The 12,481-nt window shown below is 44.1% G+C and overlaps 1 protein-coding gene across 1 annotated transcript in view; it reads left to right on the forward strand.

The window, feature by feature from the left end:
• Nucleotides 1-5,564: 5,564 nt before the first annotated feature.
• Nucleotides 5,565-12,481, forward strand: part of CYB5A (cytochrome b5 type A) — a 35,991-nt gene continuing 29,074 nt past the window's right edge. The window contains exon 1 of the mRNA XM_014843772.3: nt 5,565-6,964. Within this exon, the coding sequence (XP_014699258.1) occupies nt 6,836-6,964 (129 nt within the window). The 5' untranslated portion in view covers nt 5,565-6,835. The remainder of the gene's footprint in view (nt 6,965-12,481) is intronic.

A 12,481-nucleotide genomic window follows, 5' to 3' on the forward strand; every position in this document is an offset into this window, starting at 1 on the left:
TTTTCAAAAATGACCATCCTTGTATATCCACCAGCCAGATCTAAAAACTGAACATTACCTGCATCTTCAAAGTCCACCTTGTGCCCTCTCCCAGGCGTTTACTCTCTTCCTCCAAGGTAACCACTGTCCCAACTGCTAACACATAAGTTGATTTTATTTGTTTTGAAAGTTTATAGTAATGGAATCACATAACACGAACTTTTTTGTGTCTGGCTTCTTTTGTAAACATTATGAGGTTCACCCGTGTTGTTGAGGGTAGCAGTATTTTATGTTCATTACTGGATAGTATTACATTATGTGTATGTACTTCAATTTGTTTATCCTTTCTAAAGTCGATGGACAATTAGCTTCCAGTTTGGGATTATTATGAGGAATGCTGCTAAGAGCATTCTTCTTCATTTATTTTGTTTTTCTTTCTAGGCAACATGGATGAATTTTAAAAAACATAATTTTGAATGGAGAAAAAGTCCCAGGAGACTATACAGTATAATCTCATTTTTATAAAGTTCAATAGTTCTCCAAGAAAAGCTGAACAATAAATTGTTTGCTGATATATCCATAGGTGCAAAACTATTTTTTTATAGGCAAGGAAATGATAAACACAATTAAGGATAATGATGACTTTGAGGAGGCAGAAGGATGGGGTATGGGAGGAGCCCACAGTCCCTAAGTCAAGTGAAGGGTTCATTGGTGTTCATTTATATTACTATGCTTCAAAACACATATGCACATCCATTTATATGTATAAGACATTACATTATATATATATATATTTTAAAGATTGGTCGTGAGCTAACATCTATTGCCAATCTTTTTGTTTTTTTCTTCTTCTCCCCAAAGCCCCCCCCGTACATAGTTGTATGTTCTAGATGTAGGTCTTTCTGGCTTGCTATGTGGGACGCTGTCTCAGCATGGGCTAGAGTGATGCCATGTCCATGTCCAGGATCTGAATAGGCAAAACCCTGGGCCACAGAAGCAGAGCATGCGAACTTAACCACTCTGCCTCAGGGGCCGGCCCCTACATTATAGTTTTTAATTAACCAAAAACACAATGTCCTCGGGCCACCCAGAATTTTCAGCCCAGGAAAAGCTTTCCTCACAAGATACATTTTGAAGCTTGTGGGCAGGCTGATTCAATTTACCAGGGGTATGAGTTACTTATGTTTCTCTTTACTTCACTTGCAGACATTCAAGACGGGAGAGAATCCTCTTAAGGATTCCACCCATCAGTCTGACTGTATTTATCTCTTTTATGAAGATTAAGATTGTTACCTTGTGTTAAATCATGTTTAAACTGTCCAGACATGCAAAGATTAGGCAAGTGCGACATAAAAATGAAGGTCATTTCTGAGAAAGATTACCTGGGGAAAAGATCTTTAGACAGGAAACTGGGACTATGATGACAAGCCGGAGGTGGGGTGGGGGTGGGTTCAGCATGCCCCCTGGCTTGGATTTTGAAGAGTCTGGATGCCTAAGATTGTATCTATGGGTAGAGTGTAATCAGCTGTCTGCAGACATACACAGGGAGACTGGACTCAGAAGGACAGGTCCCTAAAAAGGGTCCTCACTGGGTAGGCACCTCACATCACTTAAGGAGATTTGGGAATTAGACAGACTTGTTGAGTTGGCATCGCTGCTTCATTTATTAAAGGTGAATAAACTTTGTCAGGCTCTAGGATCATTGTACATGTGGAAAATTCATTTTTGCTATCATTTAGCAAGTGAGTATTAAGTAAGAAAGCAAAGAAAGGGCTATTCGTCCACACCTTTCCCGAGCGCTGAAGAGAGTGGGGTAGTGTTGGGAGGCAGGGGGTGATATCAGTAATCAGGGAGGGAATCAGGGAAAGAAGGATGTGGGGGATGCAGCCACACACCTGGAGACTAACTTCCTTCTAGTGTCAACCATAGAAGTCCTAGATGCTATGTTTTGTTTTGGGGTTTTTTTTTTGATGAGGAAGATTGGCCCTGAGCTAACATCTGTTCTCAATCCTCCTCTTTTTGCTTGAGGAATATTGTCACTGAGCTAACATCTATGCCACTCTTCCTCTATTTTGTATGTGGGATGCTGCCACAGCATGGCTTGATGAGTGGTGTGTAAGCCTGTGCCTGGGATCCAAACCCATGAACCCCAGGCCTCAGAAGCTGAGCACGCAAACTTAACCACTATGCCACAGCTGTTGCCCCTAAATGCTAGTTTTCTTCAGGTAGGTAGCTGTGTTTCTGACATGGGGTTCCCAGCTCCCCAGCTTGCGGGAACTCCACTGCCCTCTCCATTGTTCATGTTACTTATACACTTATGTGGCTGCGTCAGGCACCTTGGACTGGTCATAGATCTGCACACTTGTTCATTTAAAACTATTGTCATGCTGCTGCTACATTTAGCCTCTCTTTTCCCCTGTTTCCTAGACTGGGATAGAAATAAAACAGTTTTACTTTAGTAGATGTCCTGGGAAAAGTTCAAAAAGTTGGCTAGTACTCTTGCTAGAGACAGATAAGTAAACTAATCCACATTTCTCAGTCTGGCTATAGTATAATCATGATTTTTCCAAGTACTTACACGCCATCCTCTATATCACATTTATATCCTTATTCATTAAAAAACATTTATTGAGCGTGAGCTGAGTGCCAGGCACTGTGCTAGGTGCTGCAGACACAGATGTGACTGACTGTCCCTGCCCTTGAGGAACTCTTGGTCCAGTGAGACAGACAGGCATGTAGACTGATGGCTTAGTGAGTGTGTGATAGACACAATCAGGGAATCAAGGGGCACTAAGAGGGCACTAGTGAGAGGGGCGGGTGAGCACCTGCCTCCTCCAGAGCTGACTCCTAAGCTGAGCCAAAAAGGGTCCTGAGCCCTTGGCCAGGATAAAGAAGTGGGAGAAGGGAGGTAGGGAGAGTACTCCGGCAGAGGAGAGGCCTTGAGCAAGGGTGTGGAAATGAGGAAAGGATGCTGAGTCTCTGGAGATCTAAAACTAGCTCATTGTTGCTAGGCTATAAGGTTTGAGGTCGAAAACACGAAGGATGACGCTAGAGAGAGAGGCAGATTTTGAATGATCGTGGATGCTCTGGTAAGAAATTTGAACTTTAGTTATTGGGAGACATGGGAAGGTCTTGGGCAAGTAGGGATGTCATCAGGTTTTAATTTTGGATCCATCCCTCTATGGAAAATGGGTCCAAGGAGTTCAAGACTAGAGGCAAGAAGAGCCTGTTAGGAAGTTACTATAAGCAGGTAGGTAGGCAATGATGAAAGGAAGATCTGGGGCAATGGTACAGGGGTAAAGAGTAGAGCACTGATTACTGAGACGTTTAGGAGGAAAAATCTGTAGGACTTCATGATGGTTTCAATTTTGAGGATAACCTGGATGCTTCCCAAGCTTCTGACTTGGGTGACTTGATGATAACACCACCAACTGTATTTCATGGAACTATCTAGAACCCCGAACCCTTTACAAAGTTAAATAGGATATCTGGAATTTTCCTTGTCTATACCATTTTACTCTTGCTCTATTTATTTTTCCTGAGGACAAAAGGAGATCTTTACAAAATAAATTTAATATTGCAACCATGTCCTACAATCAAATATTTACTTCCCTTATTTGTCTGCTCCTACTTAGAGATGGATATACAAGGAAAATGTGCCTAAGAATGTATTTACAATAAGATATCCTACATATAATTAACTTGTCATTGTTTGAAGTTCTGAGGAAAATTGCCCCACCTCAGCAATGAGCTTTATGATCAGATAATATCCATTGCTCTCTGCTCCTCATGTGTGCCTCTGCAATCCAGTTGATCAGAGATTCTCAACTTGCATTCTGGTGTGTTATAAATACACATGGGTAAAAAAAACTTCAAGTCATAAATGCTTTATTTTAAAATGAATAAAAATTTTGAAAATTATTGCTAACAGGGAAACTTTTGGAAGGGAAAAGTTAACCTATGCTAACACGATATTTAAAAGACATGGATATAGTGCAAATTATCCATGTAGATATTTGAATTGGAGTCCATCTTTGTAGAAGTGCCATTTGTTGAGGGAATCAGCTCTCTCTGGTTATAACTATAGAATGGCAAATATAACTGTTCACCAGTGGGCAGGAAAGAGCTGTTCAAGTGCGTCTTATGCACAAGTGGCAAAAGGAATTAGAAAAGGAATAAAAAATGTAATAATGTTTGCTTATTTTGGCCCTATTGTGGAAGAGAAGACCGAGCGCTTTTTACAGTATATTTTTACCCAAGGAACTTTAGGAGTAGAGTTGGTTTTCTAAATGTTTATAAAAATTTCTTTGCTGGAGGGGAAGTCAGGAGGAGTTTGTAAATACTTGTGTTCCTTTAATTTCTCTGGTTTGTTTCTAAATTTGCCTAGATTTGTCTCACCTTGGAGCACCTGGCAGATGGGATAGGTTCCTCATACCTGTGTTTCGGAACAAGGAAGTCTCGTTGAATAATAATAATAATAGCTCCAGCTAAAATCTATTACTGCTTTCTATGCGCCAGACCCTGTGCTAAGCATCTCAGAAGCAGTGGCTTAGAACAGCTAACTGACTAGTTCATAGTTGTGCATCTGGCAAGTCACTAAGCCAGGGATAGGATCCAGGTTGCTGGCCTCAAAGTTTAGTTTTTAACCACTTCTGGAGTTATTTGGAACTGGGACTGAAATCTGAAACAGTCTTGACATTGGATTATAGAGGTGGCCACGCACTCCAGAGACTCAGTGCACTGCCAGGAGTCATGGGAGATTCAGCAGTCCTGGGAACTGTTAGGGAAATAATATAATCTGGTTTACTATTTTTAAAATGTATAGGAAAGATTTAACACTAAATGCGTACATTTGAAAAGAGGAAATATCTCAAATCAATACAGTAAACTCCCACCTCAAGAAATGAGAAGAAAAGAGAAAATAAACCCAAAGCAAGTAGAAGGAACTAATAAAGAGCAGAAATCAATGACATTCCAAAAAAGAAAAATAGAGAAAATCAGAGACAAAAAGCTGGCTCTTGGAAAAGATCAATAAAACAGGCACACCTCTAGCAAGGCTGAAAAAAAAAGTGAGAGAAGTGACAAATTCCTAATATCAGGAAGTGAACAGAGGGTATCACCACAGACCCTGCAGACAGCAAAGGATAATAAGGGGCTCCTAGGAACAACTCTACACACACAGATTTGACAATTTAGATGAAAAGGACCAATTCCTTGAAGAGTACAAACTGTCACAACTCACTCAGCATGAAACAGATAATTCGAAAAGTCGTATAACTGTTAAAGGATATTGAATTCATAGTTTAAAACTTCTGGAAAAAGAATTTTTTCTATGGCTTCCCTGGAGAATTCTACCAAACTTTTAAAGAACAACAGCAATTCTACACAATCTCTTCCAGAAAATTAAAATAAAAAGGAACACTTCCCAATTCAGTCTATGAAGCCAGTATTACTCTGATACCCAAACCAGGCAACTACAAGGCATAAAAAAAAAAAAAAACTACACGCCAATATCTCTAGCATAGATACAAAAAATCCTAAAATATAATTCAGCAATACGTAAAAAGAATTACACACCATAAACAAGTAGGGTTTATTTCAGAAATGCAAGGCTGGTTCAATATTTGAAAATCAATCAGTGTATTCCATCATATGAAAAGGCTAGAATATTTGGAATGCCTGGAAAAACGTTTTCTTCTCGATGGCCATGCATCCCTATGGAGGAGGTGAGCAGGGCGGCGGGGAGGACTAACATCCATGAGCACCTGATGTGGAAGAACCGCGCTGAGTCCCTGGGAGGACGATCTACACGTGTGCCTGCTGCGTAGTCCATTTTGGAATTAACTACCATTGCTGAAAAGGGCCTTAATTAACATCAGATGACTTTTTAATAGGAATTCCCCATTGTTTTTTTTCCTGAAACATCTGTAAACCTGAGTGCCTACCCGGGTAGGTACTCTTCCAGACTCTATGCCAAGTGCTGTCAATCATTTAGGATTTACCTTAAACAATACCGTGTCGAGAAAAGACAGAGAAGACACTAAGACAAGGACTCGCCTAGTCGGTGGTCAGTCGCGGAGGAGCACTTCAGGATACGGGAATAATTAGAGTTTGCTTTTCAAAGAACAAGTAATTTCCCTGGGTTTGCGTCTTCTGTGAGAACTGGGCAATCCTGGGGGGCCAAGGAGGGAGCGTTATCAAGCAAAATGAGACACTAGGCTCCGGGCGGCGCCCTGGTATCACCGAAGCTAAGGGATGGCGCTGCGTGCTGGGCGTCCACGAGGCTCGCTGACGTCTCTGGTCACGCTAACAGTTTACCCGACACTCGCAGCGGAACGACTTTGTGACAAACTAAAGTCCAGGTCTGGCTGACCCGACCTGTTGGGTAATCGCGGCGGTTTTGATGTTGCGGTCGCTGCCCAGCACACACAGACTCTGCACTGGCCCCGGCGGCCCCACCTTCAACCACCTCCCCAGCACGCCCGGCCTTCTCACGCACACCGAACTCGGGCGCCCCCGCGCCCCGCCGGTTCTGCGCAGACGCAAGCCCCGCTCCGCCCCAACAGCTTGGACTGTGAAGGGCATCCTCTACAGCCAATTAACACCCGCGCGCTGGGCGGGGCGCGCTGGGGCTGGCGGAGGGTGTCGGCCGAGGGCGGGCCCCTAGAGTGACACGAATTCTGGCCAATCATCGGAGGCCCTGCGCCGGCCACCCGCCTCCGCTGCGCCCGCCGCCCTGCCCCCGGCGCCGGGCCCCAAGTCGGGGAATGTCCCGGGCCGGGTTCGCTGAGACGACCTGTGTGCTCTGTCCCGCTCGGCTGCTGTCTGTAGGGCCTGAGGCTCGCCGCGTTGCGAAATGGCCGAGCAGTCGGACAAGGCGGTGAAGTACTACACTCTGGAAGAGATCAAGAAGCACAACCACAGCAAGAGCACCTGGCTGATCCTGCATCACAAGGTGTACGATTTGACCAAATTTTTGGATGAGGTGAGTTGGTGAGGCGCGACGCCGGCCGGGCTTTGGGGCTCCCTTGCCTTGACCTGTCGTTCGCAGCGCGGCGGGGTTGACGTGCGCGCCTCTGTGTGCGCACCTGAGTGTGCTCACACGTGCGTGTGCGCCCCGCCCTGCACACCTGGGAGCGCTCCCTGCGTCTGCACAACTGTATGTACGCTCCTGAGTCTGCACACCTCTGTGTGCGCACCCGTCTTTGCACAACTGGGAGAAGTCTGCTTCTGCACGCCTGTGTCGGCACACCGGCGTGTGCGCCCCGAGTCTGCACACCTGTGCACGCACACCTGGGAGCGCCCCCCTGAGTCTGAACACCTGAGTTTTCGCACCCGTGTGTGTGTGTGTGTGTGTGTGTATGTGTATATGTGTATGTATTGCCTGAAAGCGCTCCCACGCGTGCGCCCCCGGAGTCTGCACACCAGTGTGTACACACCTGGGAGCGGCCGGAGGCGCGTCGGCCAGCCTAGCGGCCGGGTGAGCCACTTTTGCAGCCCGCAGCGTGCTGGTACGCCAGGAGCGGCCTCAGGAGACCCTGCGGGGACGTGTGGCAGAGCTTTCCCTAGCGGTTAGTGGGAAGCAAAATCGCGTCTGGAGCTGCTCTCCTGGGAGAAGGCGCAGCTACGGAAGGATTTTGAAAGATCTCCTTTATCCCTGAGTTTGCAAAGACCGGGTCTCCCTCTAGGACAGGGGTTGTCCCTCTTCTGTTATTCCGGGAGTGGATTCCTAATAGGAGCCGGTTGGAGATCACCCACCCGAGCTATGGGATCACTCTCAGAAGGGACTGAGTTCGGAGGTTGAGGTGTGATGCAAACGCGCTGTCCCTGGCACCGGGCGCCCACCCGCTGTTCGCCTGGAAGGAAGGAGCACGGTGATGGTTAACTCCATCCAATAACGACGGTGCCACCAGGGCAGGTGCCGCCTTCTTGGGACTGAAAATCAACCCCGAGGGGCGTGAGGCGTAGATGAAGTAGGAGAGAAGACGGATAGATGGAGTAGTAAAAACTGCCAGTGGGTCTGGATCCTTAAACAGCTTTGGAAGTTGCAAAATAACTTTGCTTTGCTTAAAGGAAAACATTCCTTTGATGAGATTCTTTGCATTAGGTTATAACTTTTGCAGTTCTAGGGGCTTTTCTTTGCTGTCTCGGGATGTGTTTGATCCCTCTGGGGGAGTTTGAATCATAAATCTTAATACAACACTTAACCCTCCTTCATCCCCTGGACAATAAATGAGAATGTTTGGTGATGGGAATTCTTTACATAGTTTGAGGGGAAAATGAAAATAGAGGCCTGGTCTTAGCTGGGTCACAATTTACATTCAAGGACTTTTGTTTTGCAGAGAATTTTTTTTTTTTAACTTTTTTTAAAAGTTGAAGTTGATGCTTATTAGTAAGCTACTTTACTGTGAAATTGTCATTTGGTGGAGTCCCAGAAGATAGTGTTCTGATTTAGTTAGGAGTGGTTTATGGTAGGGAGTCAGCTCTGATCCGTCTCTTCTGCTGAACTTATTTGCTGTTACAGTTTCTTGAACCAACAACCCTGCATCATAACATCAGGTCTAATTGACACCAAATATCTGAGTGCAGCTGTTCCTTCCCCCCTCCTATACTGTGTGTGATTCTGGAGTTTTAAGCTCCAGTGTGTGCTTTATTTGTGTCTATAAAAAAGAATAGCATTTATAAAAGAACAATAGGGACAACTGGAGGCACTCACAACTAGAATATACAGCTATGTACTGGAGGGCTTTGGGGAGAAGAAAAAGAAGAAGAAAAAAAGATTGGCAGCAGTTGTTAGCTCAGGTGCCAATCTTAAAAAAAAAAAAAAAGGAACAACAGGACACATTCTCTTAGGAAGCATTTTTCCTTTTCTGTGGGTTCTGCCCTATGCATTGTGTTCTACAGGAGGCCTCTCTGGCCTCCCCCCACCAGATGTCAGCAGCACCCTTCCGCCCGGTTGTGACAACCCAAAATGTCTCCAGATATTGCAAATGTCCCCTTTGGGAAAAAAATCACTCCTAGTCGAGAATCACTGTCCTAAAATGTATTTTGCATAACTTTTAAGGGTAAATTTTTCAGAAAGAGATAATAAGGAAGAGAAGATGATTAAACTTTACCGTAAACTATGTACTTTTACATTTCATTCTTATGAGGCAGAAAAGGGGGAATTGCAGTGTTCTGAGTAAAACTGGAAGAGATGGGAACAAGCTGTTCAGTGGGTAAATTCGCTGACGACAGTTTCCTTCATTCTCAGTTTTCAATACTTTCTTTGAAAGTAGCTTGGGGAGAATGCCTCTCACATAAGATGAGATGAAATGAGTTCATCATTAATATTTGATAACATAGCGAGATAACTAAAAACTACTATTTATAATGAGAAATAAAAAGTTTACAGCGGCTCCTGTATACTTTACTTTTCTCACTTGGCACTTGGTTAAGTGCTCCTAGAACAGCCTACCTGAGACTTGAGTTTGGGGCCTCTCTGCTCCCTGGTGTTCACGCCCTTCCTTTTGATCAGTCCATCCAGTATCTTGTAGTGAAGACTGGAACTCGAGAGGAAGAGGCATCATTTCTATTTGCAGAAGCTTCCGTTAGAGGAAGCAGGAATAAGACAGAAAGCTGTGAGTCCAACTGGAGTCTAGTTCAGCAGTCGGGAGTGGACCCAGAGAGCAGTGTGAGGCATTGGTTGTCGACTTGGGTCAGTAGAACCTGAAGTCAGCTGTGGCAGGAGTTTGAAGGACGAGACCTGCTCGGTTAAGGCAGAAGTGGAAAGTGGCTGCCACTTTGAAACTGACCGACTGGAAGGATGACAGCATGTAGTGAGGAGGAGGCTTGCCAAGGTCTTGTTCTAGCCGGTCAGCAATGGGACCAGCCTTCTCTTTTGGGACGTGTTTTCTATTTGCCGTTTTACTTTCCGTGAGCATCTCTGCTTAACGTGGTATCCTGGTCTTTGGCTTCCCGCCCCGAGCAGGGCCATCCAGGATTCCCTGCAGGCGGCTGCCTGCAACTTAAACAAACACAGACTTTCTTGTTCAGAGAGCTGCTGCAGGACGCTCCGCCAGGGCGTCAGGGCTTTTCCTTCTTCCCGGGTCCCTCCTGTTTCCGTGACTGTCTTAGACGTCGCTGTTTGTCTCATCCCTACTTTTGAAACAGAAGGGAGCCCTGAAGATCTCTCTTCCTCCCTTGCCAAAGCTCCGGAAATTCATGCAGCCTTTGCATGTCAGCTAAACAATAGTCTACTTTCCCTAATTTACCTAAGTATGTACTTTTTTGGGGGAAGGGGGCTTCCTGTCTCCAAAGTGAACCTTCAGTTACTGTGGGCTAGGTCTCCTTATACTAGGAATTCACCCATCCATATGGACAGCATGATTTTTTATGGCTTCTTCCAGAATATCATAGATTTACATGCACTTCGGTATTCATGTGCAGAGAATGTATACTGTGATGCGTGGAAGGGGGTCCTGGTCTGCCACTGACACTCGCTAGGCCTCAGATGCCCTATTTAAGGTAAAATGGGAGGATGATAATAGTGCCTACTTCACGGGGTTATTATAATAAAATAATGCTGGTTAAACACGTAACACGATAGCAGCCGTATCGTCTGTACGCAGTAAAAGCAAACTCCTACACTAGTGCGGGGTCAGGTAGGGTGGTGGCTTTCTTTCTATAGCATCCTGTGTAGCTGAGTGCTAATATGAGATTTTAGGTAAAGGTGTAAATCTGGCAGGTGATGTTGAAATAGGAGAGTGTTGTAAAAATTATAGCCTTCCACTCAACACAGGTGAAGGTTCTGAGTTGTGCAATGAGCTCTGTCTCCTGAAATAATAGCCTTATTAAGCTGTTTTGTTGTTCAAGAGGAGGTTTGACACCTGAGAGGGAAGGCTGGCTTGTTATTAATGGCAAGCTAAATAGAACCAGGTGTTTAGTTACTATCTGATACTGACCTACAAGATTATGAGCCTTGTTGCCTATATATTTTGAGCTAGATTTTTTTTTGTTTTTCAATCCTGAGTCCTAGTTTTTTAATTTATGTTTTGGCAGTTGAGTCTTATCATATCTGATTATATTTTTAGTAGGGTTAATGATTATAGAACTTTGAGGTGCAGTCATTTGAAATGAAAATGTAGATGTTTGGGGTCAGGAAGAAACCCGGTTTGCTTTTCCCTTTCTGTGATTCAGGCAGCAGCATTGATTCAGTTTTTAGAAGAGCTGTAAAATGGGAAAATGTAGAAGGCAAGAAGGAAGTATCACATAATTGATGACCGTTACCTTAACTTGCTTTCAGTTCAAGTCAGTAGATGTTTAAGTCTTGAAATAGATAATCTTCCTGAAAAATGCTATGAATCAGAATGCCTTGGTGTCGAGTTGCCCCGCTGCTTTACATGATTAGAATGGAAACCTGTTTCTGTAGAACATTTCCTGTGATCCCGGGGTTCCGACGCTCTGGATCTGTCTTGGATGCTCTTTAACAGCATTCTGCCTCCCAAAGCTGTTAACTCCTGACTCACTTTCACTTTTAGAGTCTTAGGCAGTGTTCTTTATAGGAAGTTTTGTTGTAGGGACATACTTCTTGTTATTTTCCTTGAGCATGGCTGCCTACTTTGCAGAGACCTGTGGTTCTGAGCCTGGGAGACCTGACTGCCCTGGGGATCTGGGAAGAGAGTGTGGGTACTTGAGACTCAGTGTCCTTAATTCTGAAAAACACAGAAGACCGTGTATCTTTACTCTTGACGGGTTGCCATATTTAGGGCTAAAATCCTAAATGCATTTGCTTTTTTCAAGGATGTTTGATAATGTTCCAAATCTCATACTATTAAAAAGCTGCAGTTGGAAATATGTTTTGGATGAATGTAAACTGGGAACATTATTATTATTTAACATACGTAGTTTGGTAAATAAAACTGAGAAAATGTGAAATCCGTAGGAGAATATAGAGGGATCCTTGATGGTAGAGGTGGCTCAGGCATCTTGGGTAAACAGGTGGCACAGCCACATCTCACAAGGCCACCCTGGGAATGTGAGCCTGTGGGCAGGACCTCTTTTATATATTTCTACAAATTTTTTTTTTTTTTGGGAAATTTTTGCTACTTTTGAGAAGAGGTTCCAAGAGTACTTGTGAGGCTACTTTGTTTCGAAACAGACAAAAAAGAAACCACTTAAGATTAATTTTTGCTTATTGTTTATCTTTAAGGTGGATGGAAATTCTAAATAAGGAAGGGGGAACAGATTATACAGGCCAGCATGGGTAAATCAAGGAATAAATAACCCTCCTTTCTACTTAATGCGGGTGTCTATTATTCTAAAAGTCCTCCAAAACCACAGAAGTTAACCAATAAGTACTTTTAATATAATGAAGGCTGAATAACCCTGGTCCCACTAGACATCCGTGGGAAGGCATTGGATGGTGATAAGGAAAGGTAGATCCAGTCCTAGACCTGTTGTTGAGGTGACCTCGGCAGGTCAAGTAAATTCTCTAAATCATTTTTTTTTTGTTCTTAAATGG

This window comes from Equus asinus, chromosome 7 (genome assembly GCF_041296235.1).
Source record: "Equus asinus isolate D_3611 breed Donkey chromosome 7, EquAss-T2T_v2, whole genome shotgun sequence".
Taxonomy (NCBI): domain Eukaryota; kingdom Metazoa; phylum Chordata; class Mammalia; order Perissodactyla; family Equidae; genus Equus; species Equus asinus.